The sequence below is a fragment of the Nerophis ophidion genome, linkage group LG14, assembly GCF_033978795.1.
Source record: "Nerophis ophidion isolate RoL-2023_Sa linkage group LG14, RoL_Noph_v1.0, whole genome shotgun sequence".
In the NCBI taxonomy this organism is placed as follows: domain Eukaryota; kingdom Metazoa; phylum Chordata; class Actinopteri; order Syngnathiformes; family Syngnathidae; genus Nerophis; species Nerophis ophidion.
The window spans coordinates 18,043,267-18,064,196 of NC_084624.1; the positions used below are offsets into that span (position 1 = coordinate 18,043,267).

At 38.5% G+C, this 20,930-nt stretch overlaps 1 protein-coding gene across 9 annotated transcripts in view; it reads right to left on the bottom strand.

Moving 5' to 3' along the window:
• The window catches only part of LOC133568234 (anillin-like), a 42,443-nt gene that overhangs the window by 18,598 nt on the left and 2,915 nt on the right, over positions 1–20,930 (bottom strand). For 2 of the 9 annotated variants that reach the window (XM_061920036.1, XM_061920034.1), the window contains exons 2-11: positions 16,757–16,850; positions 16,506–16,673; positions 14,612–14,707; positions 13,095–13,279; positions 12,845–12,937; positions 8,714–8,800; positions 8,267–8,342; positions 3,269–4,348; positions 1,474–1,787; positions 1,234–1,313 (exon numbers count right to left, since the gene is read on the bottom strand). In XM_061920036.1, coding sequence (XP_061776020.1) covers positions 1,234–1,313; positions 1,474–1,787; positions 3,269–4,348; positions 8,267–8,342; positions 8,714–8,800; positions 12,845–12,937; positions 13,095–13,279; positions 14,612–14,707; positions 16,506–16,673; positions 16,757–16,844 — 2,267 coding nt within the window. In that variant the 5' untranslated portion in view covers positions 16,845–16,850. The remainder of the gene's footprint in view (positions 1–1,233; positions 1,314–1,473; positions 1,788–3,268; positions 4,349–8,266; positions 8,343–8,713; positions 8,801–12,844; positions 12,938–13,094; positions 13,280–14,611; positions 14,708–16,505; positions 16,674–16,756; positions 16,851–20,930) is intronic. The other 7 variants (XM_061920035.1, XM_061920038.1, XM_061920037.1 and 4 more) reach the window with 7 other exon arrangements.

A 20,930-nucleotide genomic window follows, 5' to 3' on the forward strand; every position in this document is an offset into this window, starting at 1 on the left:
TCCCGAGCCCGGGATTGAACCCAGGACTACTCAGGGCCTTTGTGTTGAGAGGCAGACGCACTAACCCCTCTTCCACCGTGCTGCCCACAATAAACATAAATATGGCAAATAAAGTAGTAAAGAGGAAACATGACTTTTTACCATCGCTAAACAATATTCACAGTCATGCAACTGGATATAATAGCATGTTTAAGATGTGACTTTAAGGTTTTACTACTTACGTATAAAATACGTAAGTTGCCCACATATGCGGTCCTCTCCAAGGTTTCTCATAGTCATTGTCGCCGACCTCCCACTGGGGTGAGTTTTTCCTTGCCCTTATGTGGGCTATGTACCGCGGATGTCGTGGCTTCTGCAGCCCTTTGAGACACTTGTGATTTAGGGCTACATAAATAAACATTTATTGACTGATGTTTAAAACCACAAAATAAAAGTAAACTGCAAATGAATATATTCAAATCAAGGAAACACAATAAAAAGGTGGATAGTTGTGACCAGGTGGCCCTTTCAATTTTCAGTTAAGGGACAAACTTTCAATATAGCTAATGTTCATTTACCACCAACAGTACAAAGTTGTGGATTTTAGCCTGCCAAAGGGTGGTTAATACATATTTATTTTGATCTCTTCCAAGGCCACACAATCATTAATGGCAGATCCACAATACTTGTTTGTTGTACATTAGATGTGACCATCTCCACTACTTTATTATATAAGTAGTATTAGGCTATATTCCTGCTGTACACCTAAAGTCTTTGATCACCCGGAGTTTAAACAGGTATATACAAGCCAGTTGTCATGAAAATATATGTAAATTGGACAAGAGTGGATCCATGACACTGTACTGATCTAGAATTAACTTTCACCAGCTACAGTAACAAATGATCATGAACAGCAACACATGAATATCAACACTGCAGCTGCAGAAGTTTGTTAACGCTTTTAGTTTAAGGCGCGACTAAAAATAGTTTGTCTGCGTAAACACTTAGAATAATAATATTGCTGATGCTTAGTTAATATTTAGGTCACAAGCTGTATATGGAGTATTGTTGGTGCTTTTGGGATGCATGTTTAATGATTTAGAGGCAAAATGTATTACTCCCTTTTGGCACCATTGCTAGCCACCTTGAACGATTGTTACAAATTAGAATGCAAAAAAATAAAATAAAATTACAAGTGTGTTCTTGTCACTTATAAGGATTGTTAATGATAGGCAAAACAAATACAATGCTCACCTGTAAAGAGGAGACAGGGGAGTCTCTTCTGGGGTCAGGGGAAGAGATGGTGAGTATTCTTCCTTGGTGGCTACCAGTCGCTTGTGTTTTCATTTTTTGATGATGATGGAACAAAGTTTAAGTTAAATATCTTTCCAGCATGACATCAAACTAAATAGTTATGAGCTAGTTATCGTTTTCTACAGTTGGTGGAGAATTATTTAGGTTTCTACACAAAATATGATGCAGATTCAAACTTACCAGTGGGGTTACCGCAGCCTCTACAGACTTGCTGAGAGGAGAAAGGATGCAAGTAGGAGGGAATAACAGTTCATCTCCATTGGTTTCAAGCTTCTTGATTTCATCACGCTCTTCTTTTTTGCCATTCATCTGGTTGTTTTTACACTGCTCCGATTCAATATGAACATCCTCTTTTCCTGCGATGCCATGACCAAGTGTCCCCTCGTCATTGGATCGCTTTTCCTCAATTCTTTCTGCATATTCCAACACCTCATCGAACATCTGGTCGATTATTTCAGCAGTGTTTGTCTCATCATGAGAGCTGGGTTCAACATCTGAAAATAATCAAATAAAAAGATGTTACAGGTATAGTTTCAACAAACATCATTCCAAAACAAATCTCAGCTCTGTAATTATTTAGGATAAAAATCTTTTATCCTAAATAATGTTCTTTTCCAACATTGGAGCCATGAGAATTTGACCAATACAAATAATTGATCTGATACACTATTAGCAGGAATCGTACATACTTTTATTTTTTAGTGGTGGAATGTTAGAAAAGGTTTGATCAAGTGAATTTAATCAAACAGAGAACAATGGTACTGTATGTACTAAAAAAAAAAACCTATGTATTAACAATATGAAATAGACTTATGCAGTCTTAAATCAAAGTAGAGTGAGAATTTGTTTTTTAAGCGACCCCAGTGGTCACAATAATTCATGAAGTTCAGTAAGTTTAATGATGCTGACACATTATGGCAGTGGTTCTCAACCTTTTTTCAGTGATGTACCCCCTGTGAACATTTTTTTTATTCAAGTAACCCCTAATAAGAACAAAGCATTTTTGTTTGAAAAAAAGAGATGAAGTAAAATACAGCACTACGACATCAGTTTCTGATTTATTAAATTGTTTAACAGTGCAAAATATTGCTCATTTGAAGTGGACTTTCTTGAACTATTTGGAAAAAAAAGATATAAAAATAACTAAAAACTTGTTGAAAAATAAACAAGTGATTAAATTATAAATAAAGATTTCTACACATAGAAGTAATCAACTTAAAGTGTCCTCTTTGGGGATTGTAATAGAGATCTATCTGGATTCATGAACTTAATTCTAAACATTTCTTCACAAAAAAAAAAAGAAATCTTTAACATCAATATTTATGGAACATGTCCACAAACAATCTAGCTGTCAACACTGAATATTGTATTGTTGCATTTCTTTTCACTCACATTCATATTTTGTTGAAGTATTATTCAATAAATATATTTATAAAGGATTTTTGTATTGTTGCTATTTTTAGAATATTCTTGAAAAATCTCATGTACCCCTTGGCATACCTTCAAGTACCACCAGGGGTACGCGTACCCCCACTTGAGAACCACTGCATTATGGAACTAAAATTATTCGGTACTTGTTTATATTGACAAATGTGCTGTTTAAGAAAGCAATATTGTTCACTGAAGGACACATTACATATACAGTATTCAGCTTGAGTGCTTAGCTGTTGTGTAGATGAGAGCTCTTTGTAGCCTACAGCCTACCATGTCTACCTTCTGTAAATGACATAAAAATACAAGACAATACCAGCCGCCCGTGCTTATCAGAGGACATTTCGACGTTAACTGGTTGCCCAGATTTGCAAAAGTAAAAGTCGGCTCATGTGTTCCCATTCTTACACACCGTGTTGTGCATCTTACTTCCATAACCCATATATCGCACCAAAATGTGCACCTGTTGAAAAATCAATCCATGCATGTGAATTTCAGTCTGCATCCACCAGCCCAAGTGTTGCGTCCTACATTCTACCCTCACCTGACACACTTCCTATGGAGGCTTCAGATGATGTTGAGCTATTAATTAACTCCGACTCCAAGATAAATGTAACTTTCTTTGCATGCTCTCCTTCCACAGCACACTTTGAATTGTCTACTGGTTGATCACTCCCGACTGTTGTCTGGCAACCGTCTACCACAATATACTCCGTTTCTTTAAGAGTCTTTGATGATTGGGTTTTGTTACTATTTAGGTTTGCAACAACACCTTTATCATCAGACACTTGATCCATGTCTTCTTTTGCACAAACCATCGGGTTGTAATTTGGTTGTTGATATCCATTTGCCTCATAGGGGAACTGCTCTGTTTCTTTCTTATGGTCATAATAAACATTTCCGGTGATAGTTTCAGCATCATCCTTTTTACAGGACGGTGCCTCTCTCTTGTCTCCTTTAAACACATTTGAAACGTTTTTATCTAATTCCTGGTCTTCTAGACAGCTTTTTGGCTGACAGGGAATCTGTATTTCCCTTAGTGGGCTACCATTATGTGCACTAGGGGACGCCGAAACCCTAACAAAGGAGTCCATTAGACGTTCACCATCCTGGATTTGACTGCAGTCCGTATGCTGTGCCACTTTGTTTTTTGAGTCGCTGTTCTCTGTAGATGAATGACACGGAGTCATTGTGGGTTCTCTACCACTACAAGTAGGGTACCGCCACAACCTCGCCTCCTCCTCCGTCGAAATCTCCATAGTTTCTTCATCAGAAGATATTCTACACTCTATGTCCTCTTCTTCAGTCATACTTGACTCAACACGAGTTGATTCTAGCAAGATCTGTTCTTCACCTGCAGGCAGCTCTAACTTCTTATGGTCCTCAACACAAGTTGCTTTGAAGAAAATAGGATCCTCAGAAAAAGATAGCTGTACTACGGTCCATTCCCTGGGTCGGTCAGAGTGTGGCTGTTCTTCATTTTCAACTACCCTTTTCCCTTTTTCCTCTTTAGGTGTCTCCGAGTCAACATGACCAGTATTGTACTTCTTCCGTTCGGTTGGTAGCTGAATTTCATTGAGGGCCTTGACCTGTACGGATGCTGCAGGAACTTTGGTAGTACATACTGTAGTTGAACATACAGTACATAAAGACAAACATTAGTGTTATGCAAATTGGAAACGATAAAAACAATTTGGTGTACTATATTATTACATGCGGTGGGCAAAGAAAGCTTTTTCGACAATATGACAACAAAAACTGTACAGTATGTCCCAGACGACGAGTGGACACATAACAAAATGCATACGTTAAATAAATTATATTATATTAAATTATATATTATTCGATTTGAGAATTCCTTAAGATATCTTGGATATTTGGCTCATAATACACCCTCGAACAAAAATATTTTCAGAGTGAAAGTATTTGGATTTTGCAGTAGTCAATTAAAATATTATTTATGCCCACGCACACACAAATGAAGAAAAAGGAGCAATGTTTAAAAACTGCATTTCATTAACTAAAAAAGTTAATATGCTACAGATATAAATATAATCTTATTGCTAATATGTCAGGTATGCTGCTCTGGCTCTTCTGAAGGTGTGGCCAGCAGTATCACCATTATAATACCCCCAAATTGACATACTCACCAGGGCTCAAGGTTGGGGAAAAAAATCTACATTACAATAGTTTTTGTAAGAATATAGTATGGTTTGTTTTTAAAAATGATATATTTTTTTAATGATGTTTTGGGCTGACTGTACCTCGAAGAATACTTCTGCAACACCGCTCCGCAAAGCTTGAGTGTGCTGCTACCTCATTGTGTGAGCTGGTGGTGACCAAGACCATACACAAAGTGGACAGTTAGGTTGAGGACATAGTGACGGGAGTTTTAGTGTGGTTCATCATTATTACTATTAATAATTATATCCTTATCCTCAATGCTGTCATAAAGCTATTAGTTATTAATGCAACTATTGTTATCTGTATTTATTACTTATGCTGCAACAAAACACTTATCCTATTTTTGGTCTCTGTCATCGTCATCGCTCACCTGCGACGGGAAGCTAAAGAGCCAAATACTCCAGTCTGTGAACATTGCTCCAAAGTACGGATTTTGTGTTGATTTATAGTGCATACAAAAGTAAACATTGACATTCCAAAAGGAGACAGCCAAAAAGGCGGCAACCAAAGTACTTCCCCGTCTATCTCCTCTTTATCACTCAGGAAAAAAAAGCCTGGAGATCAACTGATTGTATTACTCTTGGCGCTGACGTATGTCCCATATGTGACCAGAGAATGAACAAATATACTGCAGTACTAAGACTATAGTGGCCATAATCAGTTAGCGTTTACTGCACGGGTGCCCAAAGTGCGCCACAGGGGCCCTCTGTCTCCATTTTAGAATAGGGCTGTAAAAAAGTGAAGCAGTGTGAATATATTCCGGATGCACTATAAGTTGTAAATGTTCAAAGCAGACCTTACTTTTTATGGCAGTATGTCTGTGATGCGAGGGCTTGCTGGAAATTTGGACCATGACCAGACTCTCCTTTACCTAGCTAACAACGGAGAGAGCTATGTGAAAAATAACTATCAGTTATCGGTGTTGTTCAGAAGGATCAGTTGATTACTATGACTTGTTGCATATCAGCTGTTCTAACAGTCTACTTGGTTGGCAGATTTATGTTTTAGGCCTCTCATGAACCTTCCAGCTGTCTCTTTTTCACATTATTTCTGATGTTATTTCTTTCTTGTGTTGAATGTCCTCCCGGTTCCTCCGATGAATGATTCTTTTTGTATGATAAAGTTTTGTTCATTACATTGTGTTTCTTGTTTTGTTCTATTTTGTCTTTTGGATGTACAAGTAACTGTCTTATTTTTGTGTGAGGTTTAACAGTTGTTTATTTTGTGTTTTTTCATCACCCGCTATAATGGTTGTTATTCCCCTAATGTATGGTAAGGTTATGACCTCGTTGTTTTTATTTCAGCTTTTTCTTTTGGTTTCTTCGTTCATTTTGTCCGAGGTCGAGGAGAGCACTCCCGTCCAAATGTAAAACCCAGTAACTCAATATTGGTCAAAACTGAGCTGATAATAATTTTGGAGTTCCTAGGTGATATGCTTTACATTAGTGTATGCGATATTGTAAACTTGTGCCGTAAGTAAGCTGTTGCGCGCATGGCAGGACCTAGCAACTACCACATAACCGCGTAGATGCAACAGAAAAACCTAGTATCTCAAGGGACCAATCGGAGCTTCTTTGTCAGTCGCCTTATTGTCTTTAATGAGACATTTGCACAAATGGGGGCCGACGGTCAACCTGATTATGTGATATTATGGCACGAGGGGATATTTGGAAGATTGGCCCAGGATGTTGCAAGCACCTTCATTAAATGTATTGTTCTTGATTCTTCCCCTTGCATACTCTTTTGGGCAGATAACTGTGGAGGTCAAAATAAAAACTGGACGCTGTACACGGCTCTTGCCCAATGTGCAAACGCAGAATGGGGCCCACCCGAGATTGTGATAAAATATCTGGAGAAAGGGCACATGTTCATTAGAGCAGATTCAATCCATGGCTCAACCGGCAAGAAAATGAAAGCTGAAGAATACATCTATACGTTTGATGACTTTGTAGATCTTTGTAAGACAGCATCAAGATAGATTGGTTTTCCTTTGTTTTCTCAAAATCAGCTAGAAGTGAGTTACTAGGTTTTGCCTGTGGATGGGAGAGCAGGGGAGACGTTCCCTCCAGGCTGCAGTTCACTTGCTAATGATGAGCCACAAGCCAGCAGAAATGGACCAAGGAAAGTCTACCTTATGGTACTGAATTCTATGTATTGACTCAAACCTTGGCAATGGGACCTTTTTGTAGGCCAGGAAGTAGAACTGAACAAGCTGATATTTAATTGCACTGACAAGGGACTGGATTACTGTTTGGTTATTGATAGATTTTGGGTGTTGTCTTGGCTTTCCCTGCCCCTGTTCAATACATTTCCCCGGTGTCATTTCGCATGATTACACACAACTTATTTGTTCCACTTTATTTGTATGTATGGATTACTCGGTTTGTTCCTAACATCTAGTGACATTTTAATTTCAATAGCACTTTTGGAAATATAATTAGTGAGAAAAATGTTTCCGGGTTAGATACGTATTTCAGCCGCTGCATATAAAATAGTAATATTTCCTATATTGGATTAAAAAAAATATATATTTTTATTCCATATCTCAGAGCACTATCTTGAAAACATTTTTTTACCCACTTTGGTGGTTTGTTTTTTATTGTCATTACATACCAATCCAACAAATTCAGCATACTGGTCTGTTGTTGATGACCACATCTTACGCATTTGGTTTCAAGACAAAATATTCACAGACTGGAACGTTTGGCTTTGCCATGTTCTTTTTTCCTCCTAATTTTTGTTACCATGCGGTACTACTCATTAGCAATTATTGAGCTTCTGTCGCTGCAACCTGTGTGTGTGTTAGCGAGCAACCCCACCTCCACCCACAGACACAAAGATAGTGGATGACATACAAGAGGATTCCCTCAGTTTGTATGAGTGAAGGTTAATTGTGCTACTGACCAAACCTTTTCTTGCCCTGTTTGGAAGCGAGAGACGAAGACACACGAACATGGCAATTTATCGATACTGCCAAAATTATCAAGTTCATATTCATTTATTTATGTTTTCATTCATGTACTGATTTATTGTTTATTGGCCCAAGCTTAACTGTGTAAATGTTTGGCAGAAAGTGACCTAAAAGATAAATTTTAATGCTTAATTGGATCTTTTGTGGCAAAGTACTTTAATTATTAATCAGATGACAAACGTTTCTTAATTTTAGATGCAGTTTTCAAGAAAATGCAGTCTTTTTCTTCATTTGACACTCGCAATTTACCAATATAAGATCTGAACTTGTCATTTCCCCAAGGTGTTAAGAATTAGTTTAGCAGTGTATGCTTACTCAGCTCAATCAAAAAGTAGTTTACATTTTTTTTTTCTATAGAAAACAAATTAAATGTAATATAATCCTAACCTGTTAAAGATGAATTCTGTGCTCCCGACATGATCGTTTCGCTGAAGCTGCCATCTTTCATCTCTGCATCCAACTGCTGGGGAAAACAGCTATTGTCAGTTTTAGCACTTTTAAGTTAGCCAAACATTAGAGATAAGGATTATCTGAGAAAAAAGTCGTATTTATAAGCAAAAGTCCATCATTCCTGTATGGAGTGTCTGTTTGAATGAAACACACCTCATGTAATGTGCCCCTAATTAACAGCCCCATTCACCCACACAACACCAAAGTTGAACAACATGCCAAACAATTGTGATTGTGCACACAATGTTCAGTTGTATTTATTCTTGTTTTTCATTGTTCACATTTGCAAGTGTAAACCTAAACTGCTCAGAAGGTTGGTAGGGTGCACAATCCCAAATGTATACAGGCGTTTATAAAAGAACATGGCCAAAGAGTAAAACTCACATCCCACGGTCGCATGGGAGGCCATTGCACCACCCTTTTGATTCTTGGAGTCCAAGAAGGGGTTGAAAAGGTGGAGGGTGTCCTTTCCTGTTTGTATTTAAGCATGTAAATTGTATAGCATAGTATATGAGAAGTAAATAACAGTCTTAAAATAGCCCACGCATTGAGCTGTTCCTAATCCTTTTTTTTTTTTTTTTTACATCTGATGAAGCCAAAGTATGTAACCAAAAACATATGAAATTAATCACGAAAGCACTCAGTGTACACACTTCAACCTCAATTTTATATTACCGCTACCATAATTCAAATCAAAGAACAACAGTTGATCGAAGCAAGTGTGATGTCATGTTCGCTGCAGCTCGCCTCTTTTGTTGGGGACATCGAGGGACAGAAGTACTCTCTAAACACGAGTACATTTTATAATAACACCAGACGAAAATGCCAGATTTGTTTCTTTTTTTAATAAAAAAATTTCATTAAAAGTTCATAGACACCTAAAACATCTCAATTAAGTATAATGTACAAAAAGAGATTTATTAAATGTATGTACACATTTTTGGAGCCCTTGTAAATAAATATATCATCGAAAATATATTCGAGAACGTCATGGTGACCACGGCTACAACCACGCCCCCACCGCCACAGGTATCTTGGCAGCCATGGGGAAATACTGCAGACATTAATTTATTTGTGGCAGCTGGCCAAAAATATTTTGGTACTACCTGTCTGCCATTGTACATAAACGTATTACGGGGCGTCCTCTGTTTACGGCGGTCCAAACGTGCTCTCAATAATTAATCATAAATGTAATGTTCGTTTGTTGTTCAAGTGGCAAACAGCAGCCTGTGCGCGCCACATATTGTTTTAAACTGTGAGAAGTAAGAGTGAAGAAGGTGAAAGTCTTTATGACCAGTAAGCGCTGCTTTATGCAAATTTAGGCTCAAAAAAATAATATCTACAGCAAATTGGTTGAGATTTAAAAGAGGGGATGACTGTGCTGAACAAGTGTTCAATGTGGATGAGACATGCTTATTTGGAGGTGTATGCCAAACCATACTTGCATCATAGCGAAGAGGGAGAATACAGCACGGGACCATAAAGACTAACATAATGCTGCTGGTGACACCAAGCTCTTGCCCATGCTGGTGTATCTTGCTGAGAATACCAGAGCCCTCAAGAAACAATTCCCTGTCATCCGAAAATCTAACAAGATGGCATGGTTGACCGTTGTGTTCAGAAGCGGTTCATCTACCATTTTGTACCAGCAATGAAGTTGTACCTTTAATTTTAAGGTGTTGCTTTTGGTAGAAACGCTCCTGGTCACCCTGCCTATTTGAATCAATTACATAAAAATGTTTGGTAGGTTTGCGTTCCATCTAACAGCACCGTCCTGATACAGCCTGTGGTCTACGTTCCATTGCCTCTTTCAAGGCCTTCCTACCTTCGTAGGACAATTGCTATTAGGGCTGGCCGATATATCGATATACGATATATATCGCGGGTTTGTCTCTGTGCGATATAAAAAAAATACTACCGTATTTCCTTGAATTACCGCCGGGGCGCTAATTAATTTAAAAGCTCTTCTCACTCCTGCGCTTGCCAAAGGCATGCGGTAAAAGTAAGCATGCGCTAATTATTTTAAAACCTCTTCTCACTCCGGCACTTACCGAAGGTATGTAGTATAAATTTGAGTGTGATGTAAGCTTGGACCTTAAATCCTACTGAATAGCTCTTAATCTTCTTCCCTTTATGCGATTTCAAATTACCGGTATTGAGATCAGCCTCCTCCATTTTGAAAATGATGACAGGGGAAGTGTCACTCGTGACGTCACGAGTTTGACCAGGCGGTAATACTAAGCATGCGCTAATTATTTTGGGAAGCAAGTTTGACCCGGCAGTAATTCAAGGCAGGCGCATACTATATGCCCTGCGGCAATTCAAGGAAATACGGTATATCGTAATATTCGAGTAGACGTTCTCACGCAGTTGCGGGCATTACACTCTCCTCACTCTTTCCTGTGTCTCCTCACAGACAAGCAGGCGCACATTCTTACATACGTCTCATACTGTCACGTCATACGTCATACGTATACGCCCTCGCCCAGCAGAGAGGTAGCAGCGTGGCTAATGTTAGCTGTGATGCTAGCGGGTTGTTGTGAGAGAGAAAGAAGGTGCGAATCTTGTAACAAATGAAGGAAGAATTAATTCCCAAGAAAAACAGCACAGGGCCCATCATCTGGCGGTGGTTCGGCTTCAAGTGTGAATATGTCGAATAGACAACTTTAATTTGTCAAGTGTGGGGCACAAGTGTTGCTACCAAAAGTAGCATTACTGCTAATATGTAGCATCATTTGAAAAGTCACCCGCTAATAACTTTATTAAAAACAGTTTTGGTAAATTGATTTAGTTGTGATTTCCTTCTCTGCATGAAAGTTTAAAAGTAGCATATATTAGTGCAGTATGAAAAACAATGTTTTAATGCAGACACAAAGAATAGTCATACTGCTGTGATTATATGTATCAAGTGTTCATTCAAGGCTAAGGAAATATACCGAGAAATATATCGTATATCGCGATATGGCCTAAAAATATCGCGGTATTAAAAAAAGGCAATATCGCCCAGCCCTAATTGCTATGGAAGTGGAGGACTTGATCCTGAAGGAATTTTGGAAGATCCACAACATCCAAGCTGCTATGAAGATTAAATTAAGCAAGACAACCATGAATGGTGTATGGAAAAAGCTGATCTCATTTTCATGGTTTCGAGAACGTTGAGGATGTCACAATGAATGTTGTTAGCCTAAGAAACCGCTTAATTTAGAAGTGTAGGACAGATTATGTCACAGTGCTGCTAGAATCTCATGAAGCTCATGCAGCTAAACTGACTGTAATACACAAAGTGCCCAGCAGATGGTGTTGGATAATGATGTTGAGGTAAACGTAGCAAAGAAGACATGGACTATAGATGTTTGGATGCATTCATGAAGAGAGGAAGAAATGTTTGCGAAAAAGCTTGTTGTTCACAACACAAAGTCCGGTCGCTTATAGATGAACAACACTACGGTAACCATGGGAAGCCCTGCATCAGACAGTGAGGGTGGCAGCAACAAGCCTATCAAAGAAGGGGATGTTTATTTATCCTTTCGCTTTAATTTTTCGCCGTGTTTGTTGCATCTTTTTTTGCTCCTGCCTCATTATAAAAGATGTCAATCAAGGAGGTGGTTTGCAGTAGTGGAACAACATTTATATATTTTCAATATTCAGTGTTTTAGTGTTCATAGTTTATGTTGTAAATCCCACATGTATTTTCATGGACATTCTGAGTGTCTTCAGTGAAAAAGAAACAGACCATCTCAAAAACGGAATGAACTTTAGTTATTTTACAGAATTATATGACAGTCAGAATGTTCATAAAAATATACAAAGTGGGATGTACAATATTAACTATGAACTATGAGACACTGGACATTGAGAATATATGAACGTTGCACTCCTACATACCTCCTTGAGTGACATCTTCAAGAACAAATATGCAACTAACACGGCTGAACATAAACGCAAAGGGCAAAGACACTCGCTATCAGGTTCTTTTGCTCTCTGTGAACAAGCCCCGATCAGAGCTATGTATTTTACTCAAAAGTGAAGATTTTAACCATCGGAATAATTTTTGTAGTTTGAAAATATCCAGCGAGCCGCATTGAAATGATAATTATTTTGTATTACTGCTTTTTTATGCTGTTTACGAGACCCATGTCCCGTGACTTCAAACTTGACACCTTATTGGCTGGTTCTAAAACAGGATCGATTGCTTTGTTCTTAAATTTACCAGAAGTGAGTCTTACGTTTTGAAACAGCAAATTTTCCGACACTGAATTTTTTGTAATGAAGACATATATCCTCCAAACTTAACAATGAACAATAATTAGATTAAAACATATATAAAAACAGGTCTTCATTGTGATGTATCCACCATGTTTTTAGTGTTCAAACAAAGTAAATTCTTGATTAACTTTAACTTTCATGATTTCTATTGTGCGATAAAGCGGTTGAATGATATTTCATACAGTTTCACAAGTACAGGACTGATGAAGGAATAACAGTATTTTCATCAAATAAAAAAGGAAAACCCACCTGACATAATAAGGGATCAGAGCTGCTCCTCTTCAGCCAGGCATTCGCCTTAATTGGTTGCAAGTGCAACTGGTTCATTTCCTGCACCCGCTCCTGAAAAGTCACACATCAAACAATAAGAAGACACTGACAAAGATCTATTTCAAGATATTTTCACAGCCATATAAAACCTTGCAAGAGGGGGTCAATACTGGACAGAAAACAAGCCAGCGATGACATGTGCATTAGGTTACAGAGCCACCTAACCAACCTGGCGAATGCGAGAAGCCTGCTTAGAGCTGGGTGTTACATCACCCTGCAGCTTCTGTTGAATACCAGACACAAATTCGGAGAGGTTACGTGACGGGGGCTTGGATGGGCTTGGTGTGGCGTCTGGGCAAGCCTCAGAGAACGGTCCTTTAAAACGCTCCATACGCTGATGGAAGTCTTCCTCACCTAAACAAAAAAACATCTGTAAACATGAAGAGCTTCTGGACTGTTATGTGGAAGTTCAGAACTCACGGTGTAACACGCTTAGCCAGTAAACAAATTCAGTAAAGGAGGAGGAGAAAAAGAAAAAGTAGTCAGGGTTTCAAAATCCTTTTCTGTGGTTTAAGGGTCCTATTTGGGAATATCAGGCCTTCCAGGTGGAATTTCGTTACTTGAAGCCATCCTACAAGTACGTTAGCTTTTCCCCTGTTAGCATGCTAACAACGACAGGCTAATGTTTGTTAACATTGTATTTAATTTTGTACTTTAACCTCATAATCATAGATTGTTACTTGGCACCATCTTAGAAGTATGATAGCCGTTCCCCTACTAGAATGCTAACGTTTTATGCGACCATTTTAGCAAATTTTGTACTCTTAAACCTAATATTCATAATTTGTTTGATTACATTGCAACATCTTAGTAATATGTTGTTCCTTTTTAGCAATAAAACATAACATGAATGTTGTCTGTGTTGGCCCTGATGCTTTTTAATGCCCCACGGAAACCCTGTCTTGGCTCGGTTGACGACCACTGTTTTTCACTTCCGGGGAGAAGACATGTGATGGAACACAAGCAATTAAATGTAGATTATAGTCATGTGGCAGTCCGCCACAAATACATTTAAGGCTGCTGCAAGTAAATTAGTTATATATATTTTTTAAGATTTTTCCGTACAGTAAGTAACACGTCTCCTTCCAAGGTGATATGTGTTTCCATCTCCTGAAATCATGTTCCACAAAGCATTGACTACGTTATTTGTTTTAAAACAAAGAGTTTGAGCAACAGGCTTCTGTAGTTAGTCAGCACGTACACACAGCTGGCGTGTGTGCTGTCGGAACAGGAGACTCATTGAAGAATACAAAGTTAGGGGTCAGTATTTGTTTCTACAGAGTTTTGTGAATATATACCCAAGTAGAAACACACTTTTTATGTCAATTTTGTTCAGCTAAAATTACATTAAACGTTTGTGAAAGATCGGACGAGTTCGGTCCGCTAATTTTCTTTGGCCTGTCAATGAGCTGGTCCGTTATAAATTAGCATTAAGCTAACGACATTAGAGCCATCCTTCAATCCTGTATAATTGTATCGCCTTTTTTTTTTTCAGTTGTTGATTTATTATGTAAAACTGACTTTTCTTACCTATTGGTACAAGTTTTTGTGTATTTGGGATCTGCATAGGTACCGGAAATTTTAAATAAAAAAATGGAGGCAATGCGAAGATGTTAAAATATTACTTAAGAGTATGTATTTGTGAAGCACTGAGACAAGAACTTGGATATTGATTTGCATACTCACTGAGAAGATGATCGTGACAGATTTTGCCTTTGCTCAACAGTGTTTTGATGTCATCACCAGGGTCTGACAGACACCGCTGAGTCAGAGGAGTCACAACTATAATGAAAAAAATATGTTTTACAAAACACACAATAATGTATTACAAAATGTGTTATAAAATATATTTTAGAACACATATTTCTGCTCGCATTCAGTGGAGCGAGCGTAAGCTTTAATCAACACTAAGCCAAAGTGATAACATATCGAGACAAAATGAGAAATATAATTTAGGTGTATCCATCCATCCATCCATTTATCTATTTTCTACCGATTATTCCTCTTGGGGTCGCGGAGGTGGCTGGAGCTGGAGTATATTTCTTCCCACTTCTGTAAAAATGTATACATGCTCGACACTAAACGCTGCTTGACAAACTGACAAAGATGCATTGCTTCAATCCTTTCAGAGATTTGGAGTCATTGTGATTATTTTTAATCAGATTAACGATGATGGATTCACCCGCATTAAAGCGCTTATTTTGATAGTCCCTTATATTGTAATAAGTGGGGCTGTCCCGATAGACCTTTTCACTGCCAATACGATACCAATAACGGAACCTGGAATATTAGCCAATACCGATATTAATTCGATACCAGCACAAATCTTTGTACAATTTTTTGTTTAGCAGTGTGGAATGTTAGAAAAGTTTTGATCAAGTTAAATTAGTCAACGAACAATGGTATGTATGAAAAACATTAACTTTTAAAATTATCAATAGGGATGTTCTAATCAATTATTTATGCTGCTAGATTCCAAAACCGATCATTCATAAGTGAAATTGGCAGATACCAATACCCAACAGTTGTATTGCTGTAAAAGTTTACATTTATTCATGGTGATTTTTGACAGTGTAACAACATCAACATATTATTTTAACCAATTCCTTACATTTTATTACATACAATTGTCTTAAACAAAGCCAGCAGCACACAATAACTAAACAAAATCAAAAACTACTATTCTGAGAAAATATCGAATCAATGTAGTAACAATCATATACTGATAGTACCCTTGTGTTACTTTCTGCTGTAACGCGGTTCAATCTACACTTAGTAAATTTTATGAAGCACTTCTTCTGTGGTTTCTAGGTAGGTTAGTGGCTAGCATAGCTATTAGTGTGGCTGCTTCTGCTTGCTTTCCGTGGCTAACATTTTTAGGCTTGTCCTCCAGGGATAATGTTACATAAGCTATTAAAAAATACAGTTTATTTGCCATAACAGAGATGGTTATAATTAACTTAAGGGAGCGGCTTTACAGTGTGAATGGGAAAATTAACTGTTAGCTTGTCAGCGGAGGGACTAAAACAATATTTGCCAGAGGGGATCCACGTTTGCCGATTAATGCCTTTCACACACTTAAAGAAGATTGTCCGATACAGATGGTCTGCCGATCAATGGGCAAATCCTTAAGAAGCCGATGAGGTGGTTCGGGAATTTGGTTAAGACGCCTCCCTTTGGAGGTGTTTAAGGCGGGCCCAATCGGTAGAAGGCCACAGGGAAGACCCAGGACAAGTTGGACAGATTATGTTTCCCAGCTGGCCTGGGAACGCTTTGGAATCCCCTGGAAAGAGCTGGACGAAGTAGCCAGGGAGAGAGACATCTGGGCTTCTCTGCTTAGACTGTTGCCCTGCGACCCAACTTCAGATAAGCGGAAAAAGATTGATGGATGGCGTGATTTACATAATGAAATTAATAAAATTATATACCATTTTCAATAGGGTTCAAAATGTTCATCAGGATTCTTCTTCTTTGTACTTTCTAAGCACTTTTTTTTAATCCAGAAAGGATTCTTCAACTGGATCATACAGTACAATGTTTGACATTAAAACAGAAAAGACTGTTGTGAGGCCTTCCTTACCATCTCGTCTCTCGGCCAGCTGCTGGACTCGTGACCGCACGGACGGCACAATGGGCGTATCGGGCTTTATCATCACCTCAGCTTCACGTCCAGACGAAGAGGCTCTTGGGCTACGGTTCTCTCGGCCCACCATCTCCAAACGTGGACGCTTCTGACTATCATTGACTTCTGCAAGGTTCCAAAAAATGATGTGGTCTCCAATCAAACGTGACGAATAAAGACATGAGAAAATATGTTGCATAACCACAAACCTGATGGGTAGAATAGATTGTCTAGTAGAGGTGTTCTTTGCCTTTTCAAACTGAAGCCACCATCGCTAATTTCTTGACCAGCTTCCATACTAAGCTGCAAAGAGAATACAGTATGTAATTTATATACAATATAATCAAATAGGGCAGGGCGATATATCGATACGAACGATATATCGCGGGTTTGTCTGTGCGATATAAAAAACGACTATCATAATATTCGTGTATACGTTCTCACGCAGTTGCTTTTAGCTGCGGGCATTACACTACAGGCTCTTCTTACTCCTTCTCACAGAGACGTAAAACAAGCCCGCCTTCTTACATATGTCACATAGTGTCACGCGTGTAATGTCAAACGCTCTCACCGAGTTATCGTTAGCATAGCTAACGTTAGCTGAGGCAGGCAAGCGGAGCGAGTGACATTACGAGAGAGAAGGTGCGAAACTGATCACAAATGGAGGAAGAACAATTAATGCCCAAAAAAACAGCAGGGGGTCCATCATCTGGAGGTGGTTTGGCTTCAAGCGGCAAGATATTTAGCAGACAACAGCTATATGCAAAGTATGAAGCAGAAGTGTTGCTAAAAAAAGGTAGCAGCACTATGTTGTTCTTTACTTTAAAAAGTCACCCATGAGAGAATGAAGAGCATTCAAAAAATACAGTTTTGGTGAATTGACTTAGTTGTGATCCCTCTCTGCATCAAAGTTTAAAAGTAGCATATATTATTGCAGTATGAAGAATGTTTTAATGTAGACACAAAAAAAAACATCATACTGCTGATTACATGCATCAGGTGTTCATTCAAGGCAAAGGCAAAACATCGAGATATATATCGTATATCGCGATATGGCATAAAAATACCGCGATATTAATAAAAGCCAATATCGCCCAGCGAAATAATCAAATATACAATTTAGTTTTGTGTTCAAAGCTTGCAAACATTCAATAAGCAGTAGCATATTGACCCGATATCAAGTAAATACAGGGGCAGTATGCTGATACCGATTAGTGTTTCTCACAGGCCACCAATGTTCTTGTGTGTTGCAGGTCTGAGTTGCATGATAGAGATAGATTGATTAAACTTTATTATTGTATGGTAACAGGTTTTTTGCAGAAATCAAAAATCCAATTTAATAGTTTTTAATGGAACTTAAATTTAATCCCCTTGTCATGCTGCATGTATATACTGTATAGTCAAAACGATACAATTGTATACACTAGTTTAATTTTGCCTAACTCTGGCCAAATTAAATGCTAAAGTAATTGAAATAATACAAATGTAATAAACATAGTTCTTATTACTGTAGTAGTTAGCAAAAATTGCAATTCAATAAATATTGAACAAATGCAGATTTTTCGCAATTGCGAGAACATTCCGCATGCCTGCACTAAATATATGCAGTGCTTCTATTTTTGTCGTTCACTGCAAATCGGCGTTTCAATTTAGCTAAAATCGGCTTGTATTGTACAGGAAGTCATGCACAAACACAAAATAAATTGTCCGGTTTACTTTCAAAATAAAACAACCTGTCTTCAACATTTTGAAACTTCCTAAATGGCCGAGACGGACATGAAGTAAACTATTCAAAGGTTTTTAGAAGTAATTGAACCTTGTTGAGAACAATGGATGAGGACATGCGGATTCTAGAGATTCAAAATTTAAAAAGCATATACAGGCATATCCTGGACAGCTATATGGGGAAGGCAGGGCAGTGGTTGGTAGGAATTGAATGAAATGAATGAATGTGTATATACAGTGGGGCAAAAAAAGTATTTAGTCAGCCACCGATTGTGCAAGTTCTCCCACTTAAAATGATGACAAAGGTCTGTAATTTTCATCATAGGTACACTTCAACTGTGAGAGACAGAATGTGAAAAAAAATCCAGGAATTCACATTGTAGGAAGTTTAAAGAATTTATTTGTAAATGATGGTGAAAAATAAGTATTTGGTCAACCATTCAAAGTTCTCACTGATGGAAGGTTGTTTTGGCTGAAAATCTCACGATACATGGCCCCATTCGTTCTTTCCTTAACACGGATCAATCGCCCTGTCCCCTTAGCAGAAAAACAGCCCCAAAGCATGATGTTTCCACCCCCATGCTTCACAGTAGGCGTGGTGTTCTTGGGATGCAACTCAGTATTCTTCTTCCTCCAAACACGCCGAGTTGAGTTTATACCAAAATGGATACATGGATGATACAGCAGAGGATTGGAAGAATGTCATGTGGTCAGATGAAACCAAAATAGAACTTTTTGGTATAAACTCAACTTGTCGTGTTTGGAGGAAGAAGAATACTGAGTTGCATCCCAAGAACACCATACCTATGCATGGGGGTGGAAACATCATGCTTTGGGGCTGTTTTTCTGCTAAGGGGACAGGACGATTGATCCATGTTAAGGAAAGAATGAATGGGGCCATGTATCGTGAGATTTTGAGCCAAAACCTTCCATCAGTGAAAGCTTTTAATGGTTGACCAAATACTTATTTTCCACCAAAATTTACAAATAAATTCTTTAAAATTCCTACAATGTGAATTCCTGGATTTTTTTTTAACATTCTGTCCCTCACAGTTGAAGTGTACCTATGATGAAAATTACAGACCTCTGTCATCATTTTAAGTGGGAGAACTTGCACAATCGGTTGCTAACTAAATACTTTTTTGCACCACTGTATGTGAACAAAGCTTGCCAGGGATGATGCTGTGTTGTTGCTTCCCATCCATCCATTGGTTACCGTTTGTCCCTCTTGGTGTCGCGGGGAGCCGGAGCCTATGCCAGCTGCACTGGGTTGCTACAAAAAAAATAGGCTGTCGTTCTGCAAGTCAAGTCAATGCAGTCACAGGCGCGCCCGCCTGTGGGAATTGCTGGACGACAAAGCTTTCTACGTTGCGCTGCGATTGTTTTAGTGTTTACTTTATCACACGATTATGCATGGATTAGCAAGGTTTTACGTAAAACTCCACCCTATTTTGCTGCACAGCAGAACTGCAACTGAAGGGCAGTGGAGATTGCCGGCTACGTTTCGCTGGTGTTCCACATACTGTGAAAATCAGGGGTCAGGTTAAAGCAGGCTTCAGTTACTGTCCTTAATGAGCAGCGGTGGGTGCTGCCGTGAGGGCCCACAAGTGTTCCAAAGAACTCACAGGGGGTCAACCTAACTGGTTTGGTTGATATCAGCACTTTAGTCATCAACAATTGCATCATCTGAGAAACGGACATTGAAACAGTGTAGGTCTGACTTGGTAGGATATGTACAGCGAGCAGTGAACATAGTGAGTTCAGAAAGCATAAGAACAAGTATATACATTTGATTATTTATATTTGGTCATTTACAATCTGGGTAGGTGGGATACGGAGGGGGGAGGGTGTTTGTCTAGGGTTGAAGTTGCCTGTAGGTGTTCTTTTCGTGCGGTTTTGAAGGAGGGTAGAGATGCACTTTCTTTTACACCTATTGGGAGTCCATTCTATATTGATGTGGCATAAAAAGAGAATAAGTTAAGATTCTTAGATCGGAATCTGGGTTTAACGTGGTTTGTGGAGCTCCACCTGGTGTTGTGGTTATGGCGGTCATTTACGTTATGGAAGCAGTATGACATGTACTTCGGTATCAGGGAGGTGTAGTGGATTTTATAGACTAGGCTCAATGCAAGGTTTTTTACTCTGTCCTCCACCCTGAGCCAGCCCACCTTGGAGAAATGGGTTGGAGTGAGGTGTGATCTGGGGTGGAGGTCTAGAAATAACCTGACTAGCTTGTTCTGGGATGTTTGGAGTCTCGATTTGAGGGTTTTGGAGGTGCTGGGGTACCAAGTGGTGCAAGCGTAATCGAAAAAGTGTTGAATGAGAGTTCCCGTTAGAATCTTCATGGTGCGTTTGTTGACCAGAGAGGAAATTCTGTAGAAAAATCTTGTTCGTTGGTTGACCTTTTTGATTACCTTGGTTGGCATTTTACCACAGGAAAGATTAGCCTCTAGAATAGATAGATAGTACTTTATTGATTCCTTCAGAAAAATTAAAATTCCAGCAGTAGTGTACAGAGTTGAGATCAATTTAAATAAAAGTAAAAATTAAATAATGGGGGTTTAAATGGAAACAAAATAGAGAAATATTACAATAAGTATAAAAACTAAAAAGAAACAATGGGAATAAAAATATAACAGTAAAATAAGAATATAACAA